This window comes from Ips typographus, linkage group LG8 (genome assembly GCF_016097725.1).
Source record: "Ips typographus isolate SLU linkage group LG8, UJ_Ityp_2.0, whole genome shotgun sequence".
Lineage (NCBI taxonomy): Eukaryota > Metazoa > Arthropoda > Insecta > Coleoptera > Curculionidae > Ips > Ips typographus.
The window spans coordinates 7,356,643-7,378,429 of NC_138429.1; the positions used below are offsets into that span (position 1 = coordinate 7,356,643).

Below are 21,787 nucleotides of genomic sequence, written 5' to 3' on the forward strand. Positions count from 1 at the left end.
CAAACCAACAAAACATATAAGCAAATTTACTTACCGGAAATATATTTTTTCCTCGATTCTCTATTGCATTTGGAACCAAAATTCACTTTCACATTTTTCACTGATTTCAATGTCATTTGTGTAACAAAAAGTTATTCAATTCATTTGTAGCATTAGGTTTATCAACAACTTTTTTATAGCTACTTACCATGGTAGCAAGTAAATGATAAAACAAATTCAATAAAAAAAACAACAACAATATATTTCAGAAGATCAGTTGATGGTAGGTAGCACCTGTTATCAGTTCTTGGTTGTGCCATTTGTCAGTACAGGTTTTAAAGTCGTTGTGTAACTCTGTAAAATAGCCAAAAGTCAAGTAAAAATTCTGCAAAATATTAGAACACTCATTAACTGAGTTAAAAAACAACAGAAACGTCTCGACCACTTTAACATGTTTTAGCAAATTACCACCAAGTATAACCAGACACCAGAATTATAAACTAAACTTACCGATTTAGCAATTTTATTTAAATTATCCGCCATAGCTTTTCCAGTCTGTTGTACCAACTGATAAAACACACCATCCTCCCTCTGTAAAAGTTCGTAAGGATGTCCAAACTCAACGTTCCGTCCAGCATCCATCACCAGAACTTTGTCCGAATCCATGATGGTGTGCAATCGATGAGCGATTGTCAGAACTGTGCAATCTGAAAATTTCCTCCTGATTGTGGTTTGAATCAGAGTGTCAGTTTGGGGATCCACATTGGCTGTAGCCTCGTCCAGAACAAGTATTTTGTTATTTCTTATAATAGCTCTGGCTAAACAGACCAATTGACGTTGTCCAACGCTAAAGTTTGAGCCTCCTTCGGACATTGTACTTTCGAGACCACTGGGTAGAGAGGACACTGCTGCTTTGAGTTCCACTTCGGCTAATGCATGCCAGATTGACTGCAAATTACTTTTTAATTGAATTTCAACGTAAAATGTATAGAAAGGAGTTTACCTCATCAGAGTGCTCATCGAAAGGATCCAAATTCTTTCTGAGGGTTCCCGAGAATAGGACAGGTTCCTGAGGGATAATCGCAATACTGGACCTTAGCTTTGTCAAGCTAATAGTACTGGTATCCACATCATCAATGATAATTTTTCCTTCATTTACAGCCAAACGAAACAAGGCAATTATAATAGAAGACTTTCCAGCACCAGTCCTGCCGACTATACCAACTTTCTCTCCACTCTCTATGTTAAATGACAAGTTCTGCAAGACTGCAGCTTCACCAGGTGCATAGCGCATGGTCAAATCGATAAAATCAATTCGACCTTCTTGAGGCCAGTACTTCGGTGGTTCTTTGACACTGTTGTCACTTTCGGGCTCCACATCCGCGTATTCCTTAATACGTTCCACGCAAGTCATGGTGTTTTCCAGTTCACTCCACTGACGCATGCCCCATTGGAACATTCCAGTTAAGGTCATGGATTGAGTGATTGCCAAACCCACATTTCCACCGAAAGACTCTAAATTATAGGACCAAGAAGTTTGTAAAATTATTCAACAAATAGCTGAGCAACTGTAGTTATACATCATATAAATACTCTAATATATTCTTAATAGTTAAACTGTTATACTTGAATAAACACTCACAGAATTTTCTATTCAAGACTACTATCAGTTTCAGCAGCTTTCACATTTAGTTTTCTTTTTCAAAATATGGGATAATAAGGGTTAAGTGATATGTGAGAGCAGCTGCTTGCTGTATATTGCAGTCTGCATACAGTGCGTTTTTTTAACGCGCAACATAGGATTTTACGTGTTAAATTTTTAAGCCCCTGTTAGACCATGTTATTTTGGAACTACAGGTCTAAAACTTGACGGGTGTGTCTTTAGTACCCTGAAGCTTAAGTAAGTTAACCAATTTGGTCTAAAAAGTAATTAAAAACTGACAAAAAATCATTTTTTTCGAAAAGATTTTATCGTTTCATACTCCCTGTATGCATTGTTGTTTTTGATACTGGCAGGGCGGGTAGCAGGTAGAGTGACATATTTGGACTGCATCAAGACCTGACATCTTTTGAACGTCAAAAGGGCATTTTATGATTGTTTGGAATACTGTTTGGCTTCAAACGGAGGTCACTTTGAACAATTCACTTATAAAAATACTTCTTTTGTTCTTAACTTTCTTGATACAAAGTTAATGATCAACTTGTTTTACTTTCTACGCCAAATTTTACCTGCTACCTGCCGTGCCAGTATCAAAAACAACAAGCACCTATCATACATACAGGTAGTATAGAAAGATAAAATCTTTTCGAAAAAAGATGATTTTTTGCAAGTTTTTAATCACTTTTTAGGCCGAATTGGTAAACTTACTTAAGCTTCAGGGTACGAAACAGCCACCCGTCAAGTTTTATACTTGTAGTTCCAAAACAACATGGTCTAACACGGGCTTAAAAATTTAACACGTGAAATCCTATGTTGCGCGTTAAAAAAAACGCACTGTATATAGTGAGGGAAAATATCTTATGTACAATCTATAAAGTAAATAACAGTGGCAACCAAACTGTAAAATTTTCAAGTTTCTGTAGCCTGAAAACAAGTTAAAACTTAAAATGTTTTGGTTGAAAGGTAAAAGCTTATAAATCAAACAAAATAAAGAGGAATATTATGTAAAACTGACAATTTATAAACCAACACAGGATTCCAAATACTGTCCAAATGTCGTTTCCATATTCAGTAAAAGCAATATTTAAGTGTTAATTTTAAGATTGTATACCTGAAATATGTCATTTACGATCTGGCAGCAAGTAAATTCTTATCGGGGCCCGGAATTAAGGTGGAAAATGTTGCAGATTGTGGCAGCTCAAATATGATGTTAAACATTTTCATTAAATGAACTAATATCTTACCTGTTTCAAAAAATAAGAAACTCATGGTAACTAGTGCAATGAAAATCACGCAATGCATGTCCAGCCAGAACCCAAAACATCTATTCGCCCCCAGAAACATAAAATAAGCGGAACTGAATGCATTCTGGTACTTGTCGAATTCAACTTTCAAGATCTCTTGCGCGCCAAAAGCTCTAATTGTGGTCAATCCTTGCAGGGAAGCAGTCAGGTGAGAGTAGATGGGACTTCTTGCTGTTTATTAATAATAACAAAAGTTATGTAAATAGTGTGCAACAACTATTCCTGACCTACTTATAGCTTCCAGACGCTTAATATCTCTACTGCTAGCGAGGAATATTAATCGTATTAAATAGAACATTACTAGAATCACTGCAGTAGGTATTAACATCCATGGATTGATAGTTGCTACCATGATGGTGATTGCGACAACATTCATGGATATCTAGAAAAATCCAGGTATTGGTTTTCATGGAATATACCAACAGAGCTGTTGATATAAACTGCTCGTCAAAAAGAATGGGACAGCAAAATGTTTGCTCTTTTTTGAGCGGCTGCTTCTTCAAATTGATTTACTTGATTCTAATAATTTTTTTGAGGATTAAAAGATATTTTCTTCCTCTTTCTTTTGACCTAAATGATCTTTTTGAAAGGTGCCACGGATCCGAGTATACAGGGTGTGACTGAGGTGTAGTCAAAAAATGAAAAATTCGGTCTAACGCCATTTCTCGCAAAAAAATTTTTTACGTTTTACAATAGCCTTAATCGAGTCTTGCGGTCAATATCTCTAAACGTTTTCGCCAGTTTGGCGATTAAAGGCCGTTTACAAAATTTATTGCAAAATTTTTAAAATGTGGTTACTTTTGATTCTCTTGTTTAAAATTAAACAATTTCTTTAGATCTTTTGTGGAAGAAGAGCGGGATTAGCAAGTTTACACTTAAAACTACCCAATTTAAGTAAAAAACATACACTGCGAGATACAGGGTGACCCAAAAAAAAAATTGGAAAGAAAATCATATGTTTTATCATAAATCTTAGCATGTTCAGTAATTTTTTATTTTTTTATAAGTTTTTACTTAAATTGGGTAGTTTTAAGTGTAATTTTTCTAATCTCGTATTTCATCCGCAGAAGATCTAAAGAAATAAATTGTTAAATTTAAAACAAAAGAATTAAAAATAACCACATTAAAAAAAAATTCAATAAATATCGTAAACGCCAAACTGGCGAAAACGTCTAGAGATATGAATTGGATTACTAAACAAATAGTGTGCTTCTCTATCCAATATCATTATTTTCCATTAAAATGACTGAACATGCTAAGATTTATGATAACACATATGATTTTCTTTTCAAATTTTTTTTTGGGTCACCCTGTATCTTGCAGTGTATGTTTTTTACTTAAATTGGGTAGTTTTAAGTGTAAACTTGCTAATCCCGCTCTTCTTCCACAAAAGATCTAAAGAAATTGTTTAATTTTAAACAAGAGAATCAAAAGTAACCACATTTTAAAAATTTTGCAATAAATTTTGTAAACGGCCTTTAATTGCCAAACTGGCGAAAACGTTTAGAGATATTCACCGCAAGACTCGATTAAGGCTATTGTAAAACGTAAAAATTTTTTTTGCGAGAAATGGCGTTAGACCGAATTTTTCATTTTTTGACTACACCTCAGTCACACCCTGCATACTCGGATCCGTGGCACCTTTCAAAAAGATCATTTAGGTCAAAAGAAAGAGGAAGAAAATACCTTTTAATCCTCAAAAAAATTATTAGAATCAAGTAAATCAATTTGAAGAAGCAGCCACTCAAAAAACAGCAAAAATTTTGCTGTCCCATTCTTTTTGACGAGCAGTTTAGTTGGATTATTTTAATTCAATTATTTACAAGTAATCGAATTACATTTTAAAAATCTAATTATTATAATTAGTCTTTCAATTACTAAACAAAAGTAATGAGAAAAAATCGTTTTTTGCTTACACGACATATTGGTCCCAATTGTTACTTTTACCTGTTAGTTTAGTGGGTAATAGCGTTTTCCAATGTCAATTTTAATTCAAAACTAGTAAAACTAGAGTACTTCATGGAACAATAGGTCAACACCAATGTTCCATAAATTAATCTATTTTCTGGCACAATTATTCCTACTAAACTAAATTCAAAACATATGCTAGGTTGAATGAGCAAGAAACGAGTAAAAATTCCTAACATCATCAATAGTTAAACCGGAATTCTAATGAACAATTTTAAGGTAGTTGATAATTGTAATTCAATTTTTTTTTTTAGAAATTGCGACAGTTCTGAATAGCTGAACATCAAATACTACCTACCTGTATGGTATCCAATAGTGTTAAAGGTAAAACTTCATCCACTTGGTTCATATCCTTAGAAAACCTATTCAATATCCTTCCAGAGGTATTAAAATTAAAAAATCTCATAGTGGCATAAACAATTTTGTAAAACATATTATTATGTAAGCGTACTGAGGCTTTGTTGCAAAATCTGAAAAAAGCCAGAGAACGACCTATGGTCAAAATGATCACCAGCACTATCAACACCGAATATGTGATTAGAACGGCATCTTCTGTCATTTTATTTAGCCAAAAGTCTTCAAAATACGAAGTGGATGATTCTGAGTTGTTTAAACCAGAAGTGTTTAACTGTTCCAGAGGAAATTGTGGAATTGTTTTTTTGAGTTGGTTCATGTTTACCCTGAAATTTAATTTAAGGTGATTTATGAAACAAACTGCAACAAAACCTTACCAAATTTTCAGATAATAATCACAGCCACTAGACAAAAATTGTGCCACCGCAAAAGCAATACTCAAAGTTAGTATTTTGCACCAGTGACCGCCAGAAAGAAAGTATGATAAATAGACTCCTTTCGACACCGTACCAGCCCCTTTACCTTCCTTTTCCATTGTAGGGGTCTAAAAAATATAAAACAAAATCATCAACCTATAAAATGCAGTCACTTTTCTTATTAACTGTGTCATCTTTCGGTATCACTTCTTTAGTTGATACTCTTCTACTTCTTACTGGCGCTACTTCTTCCACTTCTCCTACTTCTTCATCTTCATCAATGATTTCCTTCAAATCGTTTAAGAGCTGAGCAAATACAGTGCCAGCATTTTGGATCTCCTCATAAGTGCCTTGGTGTTCAATTCTTCCTCGTCCAAGTAAATAAATTTTTTTGACGTTTTTTAGATATTGCAACTGGTGCGTGACTAAAATCACGCATTTGCTTTTTAAGTAGCCCGTAATACATTCATCAAACATTTGCCGGCCTACATGAGGGTCTACAGCTGACAGTGGATCGTCCAGCAAATAAATGTCCGCTTGCTTATAAACAGCTCTGGCTAAGTTAATTCTAGCCCTTTGGCCGCCACTAAGCGACACTCCACGTTCTCCCACTATAGTGCGGTCTCCATAAGGAAACAAAGTAAAATCACGTTGAAGCTGACAAACTCTGACCACTTCGTGGTATCTTCTAGCATCAAACTTTTGACCGAACGTGATATTTTGCCGGACACTTCCAACAAATAACCATGGTTCCTGTGAAGCGTAGGAAATTTTTCCTTTCACTCTGACTTCTCCAGAAGACGCAGTCAATTCTCCTAAAATTGCATGGAGAAGTGTAGTTTTCCCACTTCCAACTGGACCAATAATCACAGCTAATTCACCAGGACCAACATCCATGTCAAGTCCTTCTAAAGTATTTTCAGATCGAGTTTTCAACCATTTAACCGAAGCCTTTCTCAATATGATGCTGCCTTCAGAATTTTCCTTGGATACATCCTGTGATTTAGTTATTTCATTGAAGAAGTTATCACTAGAGTCAAATTTCACTTCAGGGTATTTCAGAAAGGTTTGTATGCGTCTGACGGATATATTCGCTTCAGCAAACTGAGTAATTCCCACTGGAAAGAACATTGTCACCGCAACTCTAAGAAGTCCATACAAAGATTGTAGTATATAGACGTATTGGGCGTCCAAGGTGTGTCCAGTTAGCACGTACAACAAAATGCAAATGTAAATTGCTGTAGAGCTGAGAAAAAGGTTAAAGGACATCATGATGGCACGGATTAACGAGATTTTACGAATTTGGTCCATTTCCTTTCTGAAGTGGTTCAATTAGTAATTGTCAAAAAAGCCTCATCAAAAGTACTTACCTCCGGCTAATTTCCACTAATTTGGCAAAAGGTTTCTCCCACGTGTACATCTTAATAACTTGAATTCCTGAGATTATCTCATTCATTAGTCTAATTCTTTCGTCTGTTTTTATAGCAGTTGCCAAACGGTAAATCGACGTTTTCTTTCCCATATACACTGCAATAGTTGTGTAATGTAAAATAAAAAAAAAAACAAAAAACTGAACCAACTGGAAATAAAGCGTACTTTGATACGGAACAAAAGCTAAGAGAAGAATAATCCCAATCATTCCACTGTATCCTACATAAAAGTACATCAAAACCATAACAATAATGGTTTCCAGGGGGGCCAACCAAAGATAATGAAAATGTACGGTGGCCAACTCAAAACGGGATGCATCGTTGGATATCAAATTGACCATTTGTCCCACTGTAGTCTCAGCCAGAGCGCTTTTACTAAGCTTTAATACTTTGCGATAAATTAAAGTTGATGTTGCTACTTTCATTTTCATTCCTAGAAAATTATCATGAAGATGATAATGTATGAGAAATATCAAAAGTAAATTACGATGACAACAGTTGAAAAAAAAAAAACGTTTTTCCTTAAAGAAATGTGACTGTAGTTAGTGATGTCATCATAATTTATTATAATTTAGTATGTTGATCTCACCTAAATGAAAATTATGCAACATAAATATATGCTGGGATGTTGCGGAGATAAAAGTACACACAACTATGGCAGATGCATAATAATATGCTTCGGTCTTAGACATGGTAGTATCTGGTTCAAAGTAGTTCAAAAGTTGGGCCAGAAATAGAGGAACGGTCAACCTATTACAAGTTAACATAATTCCGCCCTTTAGGATAGTCTGGAATTAAAACTTACCGAACGAATATTTCAAGAAACATGTAAAACATGCCTAAAACAAAGGCTTGTTTGCCAAAAACCCCCGCTAAGGCTCTCCACAATGAAGGATTTTCTTGGTTTCTTTTCAACTGAGTAACCCATTGTCTTTCTAGTTTGTCTCCTAAATATTTGGATTCGTGCGACGGCAAATGAGGGAAGAGATCGTCCTCGTCCAAGTCCCTTTTTAAACCTTTAAGAAAAAGTGGAAATGTCCACCTACAAAAAGTCCGGTATATTTCCATTTTACCTTAAATATATGATTACTCACAAAAAGAAAAACTTGGAGAAAATTCCAGCTTTTGCGTATGGATGCGGTTTAGGTTTCCGAGTTTCGATTGGTTTAATTTGTTCCATGGTTTTACTTCATCCTTTAACAACACAGGAATCAATCAGGCACTTCATGCAAGAAACAACTAATTGTGTAATGTACAGCTTTACGCATTTCAAACACGTTATTTGCACTTGAGAAGCCATACTCAAATAGTGATAAGTAGCTATATCATTGTGGTACTTCTGACATACAAACTATAATAGCTTTATAAACAGAACGTTTAATCTTTAAGTACACCTTCCAGAGTAAATTTCATAAAATATGTGAAATTTTAGCCTGACAATATGAAAGTAAAGAAACCACGTTTCTACAGAACAGAGATATAAAGCTGAAAAAACATCAGTAGACTCTGGACAAAGCTCCAGGAATATATTGAGTTGCAGAATAATGTCCAAGTCAGTTTTGTGGGACATTTTAAGAAAATTGCATTGCATGAAGGTAATTACGGGATATAAATACCTAGCAACTTAGAACAAGAAAAAAATGAGAAAATGCATCAGGTTGCTCTAATTGCTAAACCCTCTCTATCATTTAAAATCCCAAGAGAATATGATCTCTGTTCTCTTTTAGAGAAACTTGAAAATTATAATATAATTTACTAGCAGTGCAACTGATTTTACTAAAATTTGTGTTATCATACAACTTCATAAAAAAAATCAACAATTAACACTCCTCCTGAATTTATTGTGCAACACACCCTTTCCAAGTTCAAAATTATACAAATACACAGGGTGTTACATTTAATTTCATACAATTTTAATGCCCTTTGTCTCTCAGTAACCATTTTTTAAGTATGTAGTTCATATTAGCAAACTGATGGTTTATTTTTTTATGTAGAATTCATGATTGACATAAATGACCACCACCACCCAGTGTAGTACTGAGACAATCAACAATAAATATTATTTTCATAAATGAATAGATAAAAATAAAACCATTTTTGCCAAAATTTAATTAGTAATAACTCTGCAGCATCAAATGAAAAAAAAAAAATTCAGCTAATAGGACATGTCCAATACAATCATACAAAACTAATAAGTATAAGATTTTCTTGCTTGCCCTTTGAAAAATGACCAACCAGCTGTTTTTGACATTTTCTTCAGGTGCCCCCCCATAGGACAAAATTAGGTTAGGACTGTCCTTCCTAATTTTGTTAAATACAGTTTTGTGCGCTTTTTAGTTAAAAAATTTGTTATTACCTGTAACTTAAAGTAAGCTCTTTATTTACAAACTAAACTAATTACACAAAGGCTTTCTTTATTGACAATCAAAATTTCAAAATTCTATGCACCCCCAAGAAACTGTTTTTTTTTTAATAATTTGGTTATTGTTATTGTTTGCAAACACTAGTAATAGTTTATTTAGTGGTCTCTGAGGCTGACCAGGTTAACAAATATGGAATTTGATTGGAAGACCAAATGTTTATTGAAAATGTTTTGAACCTACTTGAGGACTTCCAAGAAGGCACTATGTGAAGGCCGACTATTTCACAATATTTTTTATAAGCGTTTAAGGTTACTAAAGTTGCAACCTTTTGTATTTCCGAGGAAACTAAAAAACGTTAAAACGCAAATTATTTGAATCAACTTATCAAAAATTCAAATTTCAAAACAAAAAACATAACCTCACACCAGAAAATAAGTCTTCTTTACTTGTCTATTCTATCATCTGTCACTACTGTCAGCTCTTTTGTTTTTTATACGCAACGTGCTAACATAACCTAAACTAAAATATTGTCTTTATCTTGTAGAAAATTGGTGGAGGATCAAGAATGTGTTTTTATTATTAAACAATTTTAATAAATAGTACAAAAAAATGGAAGCATCAAACGATTGTCAGCTACAAATACGCCTGATAACCAAACAGGACTGGTAAGATATACCTTAATCAAACAATGAAAAAAGGCGCCCAAACTCTTGTTATTGTTTTAGTTATGCAGTGCCGGATGTGCCCCTATCAGTGCCGGCAAACGTAGACACGAAATTGCTGAACAATCTTCTCAATCAGTTGTTAAAAGAAAGCAATTCCAATTTCTTAAAGAGCATAGAATTTGATTTTTTAGCTGTTGGACAATTAATTCGTTTGCCACTCTTAGAACACTTGCAAGAACACAATGTGTCCACAGAAGCTACTGTGGAAGTGGAGTATATTGAAAGGACTCCAGCTCCAGAACCAAAAGAAAGCATTTTACATGATGATTGGGTTTCAACCATTGAGAGCAATGATAAGTGGTAAGTCACATTTTAAGTAAGCAAACATGCTTTAATGTTAGCTAGAAATGCATTTGTATTGATTTTACCTATACATGTTCAAGTTTGCAGTGATGCATGTAGGTAAAATAGTTATGTATGAAACAAAATTGACTTCAGACCATATAAATTAAATTTCTAATAACTGTTGTTTGAATTCTACTGTAAAATATACTGACAATCTGTATTACAGTAAGTAAATGAACTTTATGTTGTATATTATTTTGTGCTTTGATGCAAGACTGTGCAATCAATAAGTATTTTAAGTTGCTTTTAAATGTATATTATTGTAGTAAGATTTAATGCTTATTCAAAATCTAAAGAGCATCAATTTGCTCTTAAAACATCAATAAACCACTAATTGTTTTTGATTGAGAAATTTCTGAGTCATATTTAAAACTCTTAGGGATCTGACTGAATCTAGATTCTAATGGATTTCTTACTTTTAAAAACCCCCTACCTCTCAAAAGACCCAATTAATTGCAAAGTGGTTCAAAGAGTCCAGTTTTTTCTCTTCCTCCTCTTTGGTTGGTAGTTAAAAAAAATCACAACCAACCACAATTTATTCAGTTATTGTACTCAATGCACAATTTAAGCTTTATTTTCCTGTTTTAAGCCATAAAAATGACAAAGTTTTTTTACTAACAGAAATTAATTACTACCTCATTCTAAAAATTGCATTTTTAAAAGGATTTTGACTGGTTCTTACGATAATTCGGTAAACATCTGGACACATCATGGTAAAGCAATCATTTCTGTGAAAGACCATACTGATATTGTGAAAGGAGTCACTTGGATTGACCAGTCTGACCCTTCTAAAGGATTTGTGTCAGTGTCACATGATCAGACTGGCCTAATATGGCAATGGGAACCTGGTACTGGCAATGCTACTGCTAAAATCAGTTTAAGAGGACATGAAAGGGGTATTGACAGTGTTGGTGTTAGTCCTGATTGTTTGCGTTTAGCTACTGGAGGGTAAATCATTTTCCATTAATGCAATATGAGGTTTTAAGTGTAGGTTTTAGTTGGGATACTAATTTAAAAATTTGGTCGGCTTCTCTTGAATCTGATGATACTGGAGAGCCTAGCAGCAAAAAACTGAGAGGGAGTCATAACGGAGTAACTAGAACGCCTATACATACTCTTAAAGGTCATAAAGAAACTATTTCATCTACCATCTGGGTGGATAATCATACAGTATGCACTGCTTCCATGGATCACACTATTAAATTCTGGGATTGTGAGGTATTTAAATAATAATCATCATCTCAAGTCAGATAGTATAAGCAGCTATTTGTAGTTGTACGGGGTATCTAATGAACTAGTAGACCAAAAAGCGTTTTTGTCCGCTTCATGGTCTCCTTTAAGTAAAACTTTAATAACCAGCTCAGCTGACAGACATTTACGATTGTACGATCCCAGATCGACGGAAGGCACAATATGCAAGAGCATGTTTACTTCGCACACTTTATGGGTTAGTAGTCCGTATTATTTTAGCAACAAACCCACTAAAACAGTACCAATTTTACAGGTTAGCTCCGTGGTTTGGTCTAAGTTCGACGAACATTTATTTATGTCTGGAGGTTACGATTCTACCGTTAAAATGTGGGACACTCGTAGCTCTAAAGCACCGTTGTACAACTTACAAGGTCACGAGGGACAAGTTCTTAGCGTGGATTGGTCAAACGACAAATACCTCGTGTCTGGTGGGGCTGACAACAGTGTACATATATTTAAAAACAAGCATATAGCTAGTGGACGCTAAGAAATATATATTTTTAAAAGAAAAGCAAATTGTATTTATTCATATTTTTCGTACTTACTTTAAAGTTATTCTTAAAAAAACAAGTTTGTGGTGGGATGGTTTTCAACGCCAGCTGGTAAAAGATGAGCTCCTGAAAAATAAAAGAGATATTTATAGAAAGTTTTAATATAAACTGCTCACGGAAATGATCGAGAAAGCATTTTTGGTAATTTTCATGGTCGATACCAACATCTTTGAAACGTTATTAAGTTTCTTCTCATCCATGATTTATATTTAATGATGAAATTGTAGAAACCTATATTTATGATATCAATTGTTCTCGGTATTGTAATACAGTAGGTAACGAGTAAGAATGGACACTCATCCATAACTTCAATAAATTTTTTGCCACTCTTGTACAGGGTGGGCAAATAAGCGAGGTAAGCGGCTATACCTCCGAAACTAATGATCGTAGAGAGTTACGGTAAAAAAATTTATAGGATAAGTAGGCAAGGGAAAATGCTGGAAATTATTTTCAAGTTTCCAAGATGGCTACCAGAGGGCGTTTGCGCCATCTTGAATTACATAAAGTTACGTTTCTTGTGATTTTCCCCAAAGAATGTAACAAAAAAGTATTTGCGTTTTAATGTTAACTTAAAGTCGAACATTTTTTGAAAAAAACATTTTTCTCTATCTTTCGAAATAAGGTGGTGGGGGGTATTTGAATGTTGTTTTAAATAAATGCCTGTAACTTCGAAACGTCTTTAATACATTTGGATAAATTTGGTATCATTGAAAAGAGCATTTCTTGGGCTTTTAAGTTTCTTCTGATAATGACAGTTGTGACCTAAACGGCCGCCGATAGAGGGCGTTATTTGATATTATAACCAAAATAATGGATTTTCTCAAAAAATTTAAATGCAATGATATGACTTTTTGTAGACTAGAAAATAGACAAATGACTAACCAATAAGCCTGCGCAAACCGCATCTTAATATTTTTTTTTCTTTTTTTTTTTTTTCTTTTTTTGTCATTTGTCTATTTTCTAGTCTACAAAAAGTCATATCATTGCATTTAAATTTTTTGAGAAAATCCATTATTTTGGTTATAATATCAAATAACGCCCTCTATCGGCGGCCGTTTAGGTCACAACTGTCATTATCAGAAGAAACCTAAAAGCCCAAGAAATGCTCTTTTCAATGATACCAAATTTATCCAAATGTATTAAAGACGTTTCGAAGTTACAGGCATTTATTTAAAACAACATTCAAATACCCCCCACCACTTTATTTCGAAAGATAGAGAAAAATGTTTTTTTCAAAAAATGTTCGACTTTAAGTTAACATTAAAACGCAAATACTTTTTTGTTACATTCATTGGGGAAAATCACAAGAAACGTAACTTTATGTAATTCAAGATGGCGCAAACGCCCTCTGGTAGCCATCTTGGAAACTTGAAAATAATTTCCAGCATTTTCCCTTGCCTACTTATCCTATAAATTTTTTTACCGTAACTCTCTACGATCATTAGTTTCGGAGGTACAGCCGCTTACCTCGCTTATTTGCCCACCCTGTACAATATTATACTGATTTTACAACTATTAATCTCATAAAATCAGATTATCGTATTCCCAAAATACAAAGTTCTAACATACTGCCGGTAATTTCTTTTGAAGACTAAAATTGTGATTGAAACACCACCAAACATGTTTCGAGATACCTACCAAATCCATTAAATGACACAATAACCAATGTTCTAGAATGTTTCCCAGACATCAAATCTACTTTATCGAAAATCGCTCGAAGAAACGCTTTTCAAACAACTTTTTGTTTAATAAATTTGGCTATGAAACAGTTTTAAAATTTCATATTTAACAATACTACTGTTGCAACTGGTGGTTGTACTGGTCTTTACGTACAGGGTGATTGATTGAATTTTGACCAAATCAAAATTAAGGAAGTTAAGGGGGTGGTCAAAATTCAATCAAACAAGGACGCCGCTGCGGAAACAGTTGAATATCGATACAGACATTTTACATCAATTTGGCCTAAAATTTGACGTAGAATGCAAATATCGGATAAAAAGTTGGTCATTGTATTTAAAAAAACATAAGTTTGGTTCGTTACTCAAATTTGGGACACCCTGTATAATAAATGTTTATCTAAGAATAAAGTAGACCTAAATATCTTCTTGTTTCGTATTTAACGTTTTTTGCAAAAATCAAAATTAAATAAGTTAAGGGGGTGGTCAAAATTCAATCAATCCCTGTACATTCATGAAATTTGACTGGAAAAAATTTAAACATAACCTCAGATGACCCTCAGTCAAATCTACCAAAAATACATGGACCTTAACGTAAAATAGGAATTTTTAAAAACTGGGTTTATAAGTGGTGGATATCAACATTAAATCCTGTGATTAAAAATCTTGAAAATGTTATTAAATTTGTTTATTATTATGCCAAAAATTGGAATGTAACCATAATAGGAAGAGAAAACCGAGTTAGGAAATTCATAAATGGGTAGTAACTATCCGGCTGTACGCTGCATTTCTAATTATGGAGCTTTTTAGAGAAATAATAGTCATATCCTAGAATAGATATTTGCATGAATACCAATTATCCATCTTAGAGATGCCACATTAATTTGTGATGTGTATTCTGTAAATTTTGAGGTAAATATTCTAGGGAATTTGTTGAAAGTCATTAGATCATAAAATCACTAACTATTTTGTAAATCACAACAAAATGTAAAAACTGAGTATTAACTTGTTTTTTTGCAATATCTTACCCAGAAAAAGGCATAGAGGCACCTCCTGGATTAGCTTGTTGCGCCAAATTACCAAACCCAATAGTATTCTGTGAAGCCAAATTTCCAAATCCTGTTGAGGGTTGAGCTGCTGCAGCTCCAAAACCACCTGCAAACCACTCCACCATCTAAACATTTCTTAACAAACCAACACACGCTTATTTACCAGTAGACGCAGCCGGTCCGGAAGATCCAAACACTTTCTGGGGGCTTCCAAAAACGGGAGCGGCACCAAAACTGGGAGCGTTTCCAAAGCTCGGCGGTGATCCAAAGCCCGAAGAACCGAAAACAGGTGCCGAGCCAAAACCAGCTTTTTGAAATGTTGCCGGGGATCCGAAACCGGTTTGGGCAACAGGTGTGGCTGCGGCTGCGCTAAACGGTCCCGCTTGCGATTGAGGACTACCGAAACTACTTTGATTGAACGCGGATGTCTGGCCAAAAGCTGGAGTTTGTCCGAAAGCTGGAGCAGCCCCGAATGGGCTTGAAGAGCCGAAAGTTGAACCTGCAGGTGTTGCAGTGCTAGTGCTACCGAAAATACTACCTCCACTGGATGTGGTGGCAGTGGAGGATGATCCGAATATATTTGTAGCAGTTGATCCAAAAGCAGGTTTGGTTTCAACTTTGCCAAAGGGATTAGCTTGCTGTCCAAAAGTTGAACCTAAATACGTAAAATATTCTTACAAGTATTGCAAATCGGCTAATAGTGCTAACAAAACATTTAACCTTTTATTTAGTTTTGTCCTATTTTAACATTATGCAAAAATTAACCTCTATTACCTGATGTACCACCAAATATACTGCCTGAAGGTGCAGCTCCACTTGCGCCCATACTTAGACTTCCAAACCCAAAGCCACCTGTCGTTGACTGTTGAGTAGCTGGCGCTGATGGAGATCCAAATGGACTGGTTGCTCCAGCAGTAGTGGTCGTTGCAAACACTGAAATTTTGAACATTTTTATTGCTGACATTGGATGACTTTTAAAGTATACAGAGTGTCCTTGAAACTACACTTAACTGCTAAACTAAAAAAGTATGTGGAGAACATACATTCAAAAGACACCCTGTATATTATCATACTTAACGTACCAGAACCAAACGTTGAACCAGAAGCTGTTGAAGGCGCACCAAAAATATTATTACTAGGTGCTGGAGTTGTAGCACTACTCCCGAAAGCCCCAAAAGCGGGAGTAGCAGCTGTAGTAGCAACTGCTGGTGTTGCTCCAAAAGGTGACGTAGATGATGAGGTAGCGCCAAAAGCTGGGGTGAATGTGCTGGAGGTGGTGGTCGGTGCACCAAATATCGACGACCCGGAGTTAGCACCACTTCCAAAAATACTGGTTGTTGAACTGACAGTTGACGAACCAAAAAATGATCCGGACGAAGAAGAAGATGGACTTCCAAATGTGGAAGAAGACGCACTGCCAAAAGGAGCATTTCCAAAAGTGCTTGCAGTCGTAGAAGTTCCGAATAAGGGAGTTGTCGATGGCGTAGAGCTAGGGAACGATTGTGCTCCAAAAATATTTGAACTTGTAGTTACTGGCACTGTTGATTCTTTGTTCGAAGAATCTTCCTTTTTCGTTGCATCTGAACCGAACGTAGTTGCTGCACTAAAAGCAGGAGCAGTGCTAGCAATAACTGCCTCAGATTTGGGTGGAAATGTAGCTTGGGCCTGCGAGCTGATTGTTTTTGCGGCAAAAATATTCTCTGATGTAGACGTCGCACCACTGACAAATGATGGAGGTGGTGAAGATGCCGCTCCGAATATAGGTTCAGCAGTAGTACTTTCTGATTTTGATGAGTTTGGTACGGAAGTGGTTCCAAAAGCGGACGTTGTACCGAAAAGAGACTGTTGTGGTTTAGCAGCAAAAATGTTACCCTGGTTTCCACTAACGGATGTTGAACTATCATATATTGAAACGGTTGGTTTTGCAGCCCCAAATAAATTAGATGCGGTAGAGCTGGATGCTGCTTCTACACTACTAGAAGCACTAATAGATGCAACACTTGAAAATATTGACGGTGCAGTTGTTTTGGGGGTTTCTGGTAATTGGCTACTGTCACTTGGTTTATCATTTCCAGTGGCTACTGGAGGAATACTTGTAACCGTGGCAATAGTATTAGTAACAGTGAAAGTTGCCGGCTTACTAACTATTGGACTACCAAAGGGTATTACTTTTTCACCATCCACTTTAGGTGCAGTTACATTACTTGTTACTGTAGTTGCAGAAACAGGTGACCCAAATATTGACGACGTGGTAGTTGGAGTGGCAAAAATAGGTCTTCCAACCCCGACCGGAGCACTGGTAGTGGTAGATTTTGGTGAACCAAACAAATTTGAACCAGCAAATGTTGAATTTGAGGCACTGCCAAGAACTAGTGTGCCTGAGGACTTATTATTTCTAAAACTGGTAGTTGTAGATAATGGTGCACCAGTCGATGTTGAATTTGAGGCATTGCCAAGAACTAGTGATCCTGGAGATTTATTACTTCCAAAAAAGGACGGAGCAGAACTCGCTACCACAGAACCGGTTGTTGAAGATGAACCAAACATATTTGAACCAGTAGATGTTGAATTTGAGGCACTGCCAAGAACTACGGATCCTGAAGATTTATTACTTCCAAAAAAGGACGGAGCAGAACTTGCTACAGCAGAACCAGTTTTACTGGAGTTAAAAATAGCACTTGAAAACCCGGTGGAAACACTCGGAGTGCTGGAAGGAAAAACCGCTGAACTCGATGTAGAGTTAGACTCTTTCTTGAGATTCATTGCCGTTGAAGGAGAACTTCCAAATCCAAACGATGTTTTACTTAAATCAATAGTGCCTGAGTTAGTAGGTAAGGCTGTAGTAGAGCTCGTGTTGGTTCCAAATTGTGAGGCCGCCCCCCCAAAAATATTCTTAAACGTCGTTCCAGAAGCTGGGATAGCTGAGGCTGAGCTAGTGACTTCACTTTTATTGCCAAATAAAGAAACAGTTATCACATTGTTAATGGTTTCACCTAGAGTACTAGATTGTGAACTGTTTTGTGGTTCTCCCGTTGCATCCGTTAGCTTCAAACATTTTCCCGCTATGTTGGTATTAATAGACGTTGTAGCGTTAGTCACTTGAACTGTTTGAATTTGGGTGCTGGTTTTGGCGCCAAACAAATTTCCAGCGGTGCTTAAACCAAATCCAGTAGTTGATGTGGTCGCATTTGTTTGGGTGAAAAATGAATCTTTATCTTTCGGAGGTTGAGGCACAAAAGATGACGCAGCTGACGTTTTAAACTCCACAGTTTGGGGCTGGAATTGTGGTTTAAATGTTGGTGTAAGAGGTGCAAACGCACTACTTTGTGAGCTTGTTAATCCGGTTTTCATGGGCGGAGGGGTCGACCTTGATTCTTCAAGTTCAGCCACAGACTCGTCTTGACTGAAATCCAAACTTCTCGCAGCTGACGCATTTAATTTATCTAAACAACTTTTTACTTTAGAATTGCTGGGAGATTGGTTGAAAGTCCACGTTGATATTTGTGGTTTAACAGCTTTTACTCGAATGACTGGCCGATCTTTCATTAACGTTTGCAGTTTTTTAATTTTAGTAGCGGACAGCTTTTTAGAATGATTTTTAATTTTTTCAACTTGCAGTTGCAAGAGGTCATCTGGATTTAAATGTAGACTTTGAAAGTCTTCCACTAAATCATGATCTTTTTCCAGAGAAATCAGTAAGGAATTAATTTTGGATTTTTTCTGTTTTAAACGCATAGAAACGGTTTTCAAAAGGTAGGTTTGCTTTTGAATGACAGCATTTTGGTTGACCATTGTCTGGAAAATTGAATCCACCGTATGCACTTTTTGCTTATGCCGTTTTTTAGTGTAATCTTGAAAGCTGCCCCACTGCTCATCTAAAACCTTATCAGCTAAAGTGATCTGGGATTCGATGTAATAAGCCAGTTGATCTATGTCTTTTAGCCGTTTTTCGGATAAAGAATCGAGAGATTGCACTTTTATTAACAAATTTACCACTTCGTTTTTGGAGTCGTTATAAAGCGATTTTGCCTCCTCAAACCAAGCCCATGCTTGTATAAGATTCTGCTTGAGGCAGTGAATTTCATTGCTCTGTCCTTGACTGATTTCCACAGCATCTTTTACAAATTCTTGGAGAGCCTCAATTTGTTCAATTAAATTAACCATTTCTTTGTCCGACCCTACATTTAGTTGAAGGCTACGACCCATCTTAATTAGTTGAGCTATTTCTCCATTTAATGAATTCCGTTCATCTATAATGAGCCTATTAATTAACCCCACGTCTAGATTGTTAGGAGTGCTAACATTCTGCTGGTCTTTAGATGGTGTAGCCTGTGCTTGTGATTGTTCCTGTTGATTTTGGAATACAGGTGGTTTAACTTCTTGTTTAGGAACTGCATTAACCACTATAGGTTTAACGGGAACTGCACTGCTTGCAGATGCTGGAACAGCTTGAATTAATGACGAAAAAATTGAAGAATATTTTTCATTCAAACTTGATGGGGGTGTTTGAGTTTGTGGTTTACTGACAGGCAAAATGGAAGTCTGTCCGCCAAATAATGCAGTTCCTGGAACTAAACCAGAAGCTTTCTGTTGGGGTTTGATGGGTGTAACTGTTGCTTGTTCCCCAAAAAGACCCTTTGATAAAATATCAGCACTATTGTCTCTACTAACAAGGGGTGTACTCTGAATTACAGCTGTAACAGCTGGAGTAGTAACAACAGGTTCCTTTAAGGGGGTAGTGATAGATGGAGCCACAGGCACAGAAAACTTGCTTAAACCACTCAAGTCACTGATAGGATCAGGGGGTGTACACACTGAAGGAACTCCCTCTTTTAAATAAACCACATTAAAAACACACAAAACTCCTTGATGAGACAATAAACACAAAAGTGGACAAGGGGGTATAGTTGATTCACCCCAAGGAAGATGTTCAGTTGAACTGATATCAAAAGTAACACCTACAGGAAATGTTTCCTGATGATCTTCACTTAAAGGCAATTCTGCTCTTGCTGTGTCTAAAGTTATCCATTGGATCCATGAGTCACCAGCATTACCCAGTACACCAACTTCAGTACTGTTAGCTGAAGCCACCATTAGAAAGTTCCTGTTGAAAATAAATTTATTCAAGCTGCTAATAATACAATCAATTTGATGGAAACATTACATTATTACAAGTCATATTATAAGTCATGACAAATACAAATCTAATAATCACCAAAAATAATAGATTTTCTGAAGAATTTCAATTACCTGTTATATACCACATAAAACAAGTTTTTGCTTTGTTAATATTTTTATCATAAAATTTCAACAATTCAGTGCAATACATAAATATATTTAGTATTCACTATCAATTTTCTACTGTAAAAATCTATTGCTATTATAGACTTACCATGTTTGTTGAAAAATCATATAAAACTGATGAGGTCTTGAAGATCCACTGTAGCAAATATCATCATAATTTGTATATGCAGGCTCTCCAGTTTTTGGAGCATCGACAACAATAACACAGCAACTCTCATTGCCTATCAACTGATATACTCCAATAAACTGATAATTTGACACCCACTGTAAACTTATTATTGTAGCTGCTCCATCCAGTTTGGGAGCAGCTATGGCTTTAACAGCTTTTAAATCTGGCTTGTACTGAGTGATTTTGCCATCTTTAGAGCCCACAGCCAACTGTTTGCCTTTGGGGCTCCAGCAAAAACATGTGGCACCCGCTGCTGGAGGTAACTCATTAATATCCACAGAGTCTCCTTTAAGTTCATACACTCCCAAAGAATTGTCACTTTTGCATGCAGTAAATATGTTTGGCAATGATGGATTCCAATTTACTTCTCTTATGAAAATATTTGGTGTGGCTGACAGGCGCAATTCTTTAATAATTTTCACAGTTTCTCTTAAAAATGACAGGGTTTCATAAAAAATAACTGTGGCACATTGGTCTTTTTCAACCACTACAGCCAATATTGTACAGTCACAATTAACAATTAGATGTTTTGGTGTTGAAGGCAATTGTACAGTACGCCTGGCATATGATACAACATCTTTATCTTTGGGGTTGTACTTAAATAGTGAATTTGTCTGAATAACTGGAAAAAAATCAGATGCAATGCATGAAATTGTTTTGATTAGTATATCTACCTTGAAACTCATTTAAGCTTGTACCAACAAACAACATGCCATACCGGCTAGCACAAGTCACAAGGCTGTTTAAGTTTGGGAAATTAGAAATGTCCCTGTTGTTGAAGACTTTTAGCCGGCATTGCAATTTAAACTGAAGATCCTGTATAAAGAGTAGAGGTGTAGCAGAGAAAAAAAATTAAAAATTATTAACTTACTGTCACATCTATGGGACTAGGACATGGCTTAGCCATTTTAATCACAGCAGCGTTATGGGACACACAAAAATTCGTATATCACTATGTAAATTATCAGAAGGAGGAAGATTTAAGTATGCAAAAGCCAAACAACTATAACAAACTAACAATTTACAATATCACAAAAGATAAACCAAACCAAGCAGACACAAGCAAATCTAACAACAACACATATAACCTTACTCTTTCAATTAATTTGTCAGTACTGTCAACGTTTTTACAATTTTTATCATACGAAATCAGCTTATCACATGACATGCTGTAACAAATGGCTATATCGATCACATGATAAAAAATAGAATGAAAACTTTGACAATTAATTGACTGTCGTTT

The 21,787-nt window shown here is 35.6% G+C and overlaps 3 protein-coding genes across 4 annotated transcripts; 1 reads left to right on the forward strand and 2 right to left on the reverse strand.

The window, feature by feature from the left end:
* Window positions 1-139: 139 nt before the first annotated feature.
* Window positions 140-8,474, reverse strand: LOC145732998 (putative multidrug resistance-associated protein lethal(2)03659). Its single transcript, XM_081985582.1, has 13 exons — window positions 8,206-8,474; window positions 7,917-8,153; window positions 7,701-7,861; window positions 7,278-7,544; window positions 7,052-7,208; window positions 5,868-6,999; window positions 5,643-5,809; window positions 5,210-5,591; window positions 3,175-3,325; window positions 2,884-3,114; window positions 983-1,494; window positions 490-927; window positions 140-333 (listed from the first exon to the last, which is right to left on the reverse strand). Exons 1-13 carry the CDS (start codon window positions 8,289-8,291, stop codon window positions 280-282), a joined length of 3,975 nt encoding a protein of 1,324 aa, XP_081841708.1. The 5' UTR covers window positions 8,292-8,474; the 3' UTR covers window positions 140-279.
* Window positions 8,238-21,633, reverse strand: Nup214 (nuclear pore complex protein Nup214). 2 transcript variants are annotated; one of them, XM_081985581.1, is made up of 9 exons: window positions 21,416-21,633; window positions 21,219-21,360; window positions 20,464-21,166; window positions 16,154-20,175; window positions 15,846-16,004; window positions 15,235-15,726; window positions 15,051-15,177; window positions 12,341-12,412; window positions 8,238-8,305 (listed from the first exon to the last, which is right to left on the reverse strand). In XM_081985581.1, the coding sequence occupies exons 1-8, from the start codon at window positions 21,449-21,451 to the stop codon at window positions 12,385-12,387; spliced, it is 5,709 nt and encodes a 1,902-aa protein (XP_081841707.1). In that variant the 5' UTR covers window positions 21,452-21,633; the 3' UTR covers window positions 8,238-8,305; window positions 12,341-12,384. The 2 variants fall into 2 exon arrangements, with proteins under 2 accessions (XP_081841707.1, XP_081841706.1); XM_081985580.1 differs by lacking the exon at window positions 8,238-8,305 and having other exon boundaries at window positions 12,266-12,412.
* LOC145733000 (ribosome biogenesis protein WDR12 homolog) lies at window positions 9,977-12,311 on the forward strand. Its single transcript, XM_081985588.1, has 6 exons — window positions 9,977-10,139; window positions 10,200-10,499; window positions 11,208-11,492; window positions 11,543-11,762; window positions 11,818-11,991; window positions 12,049-12,311. The coding sequence occupies exons 1-6, from the start codon at window positions 10,084-10,086 to the stop codon at window positions 12,280-12,282; spliced, it is 1,269 nt and encodes a 422-aa protein (XP_081841714.1). The 5' UTR covers window positions 9,977-10,083; the 3' UTR covers window positions 12,283-12,311.
* Window positions 21,634-21,787: the final 154 nt, after the last annotated feature.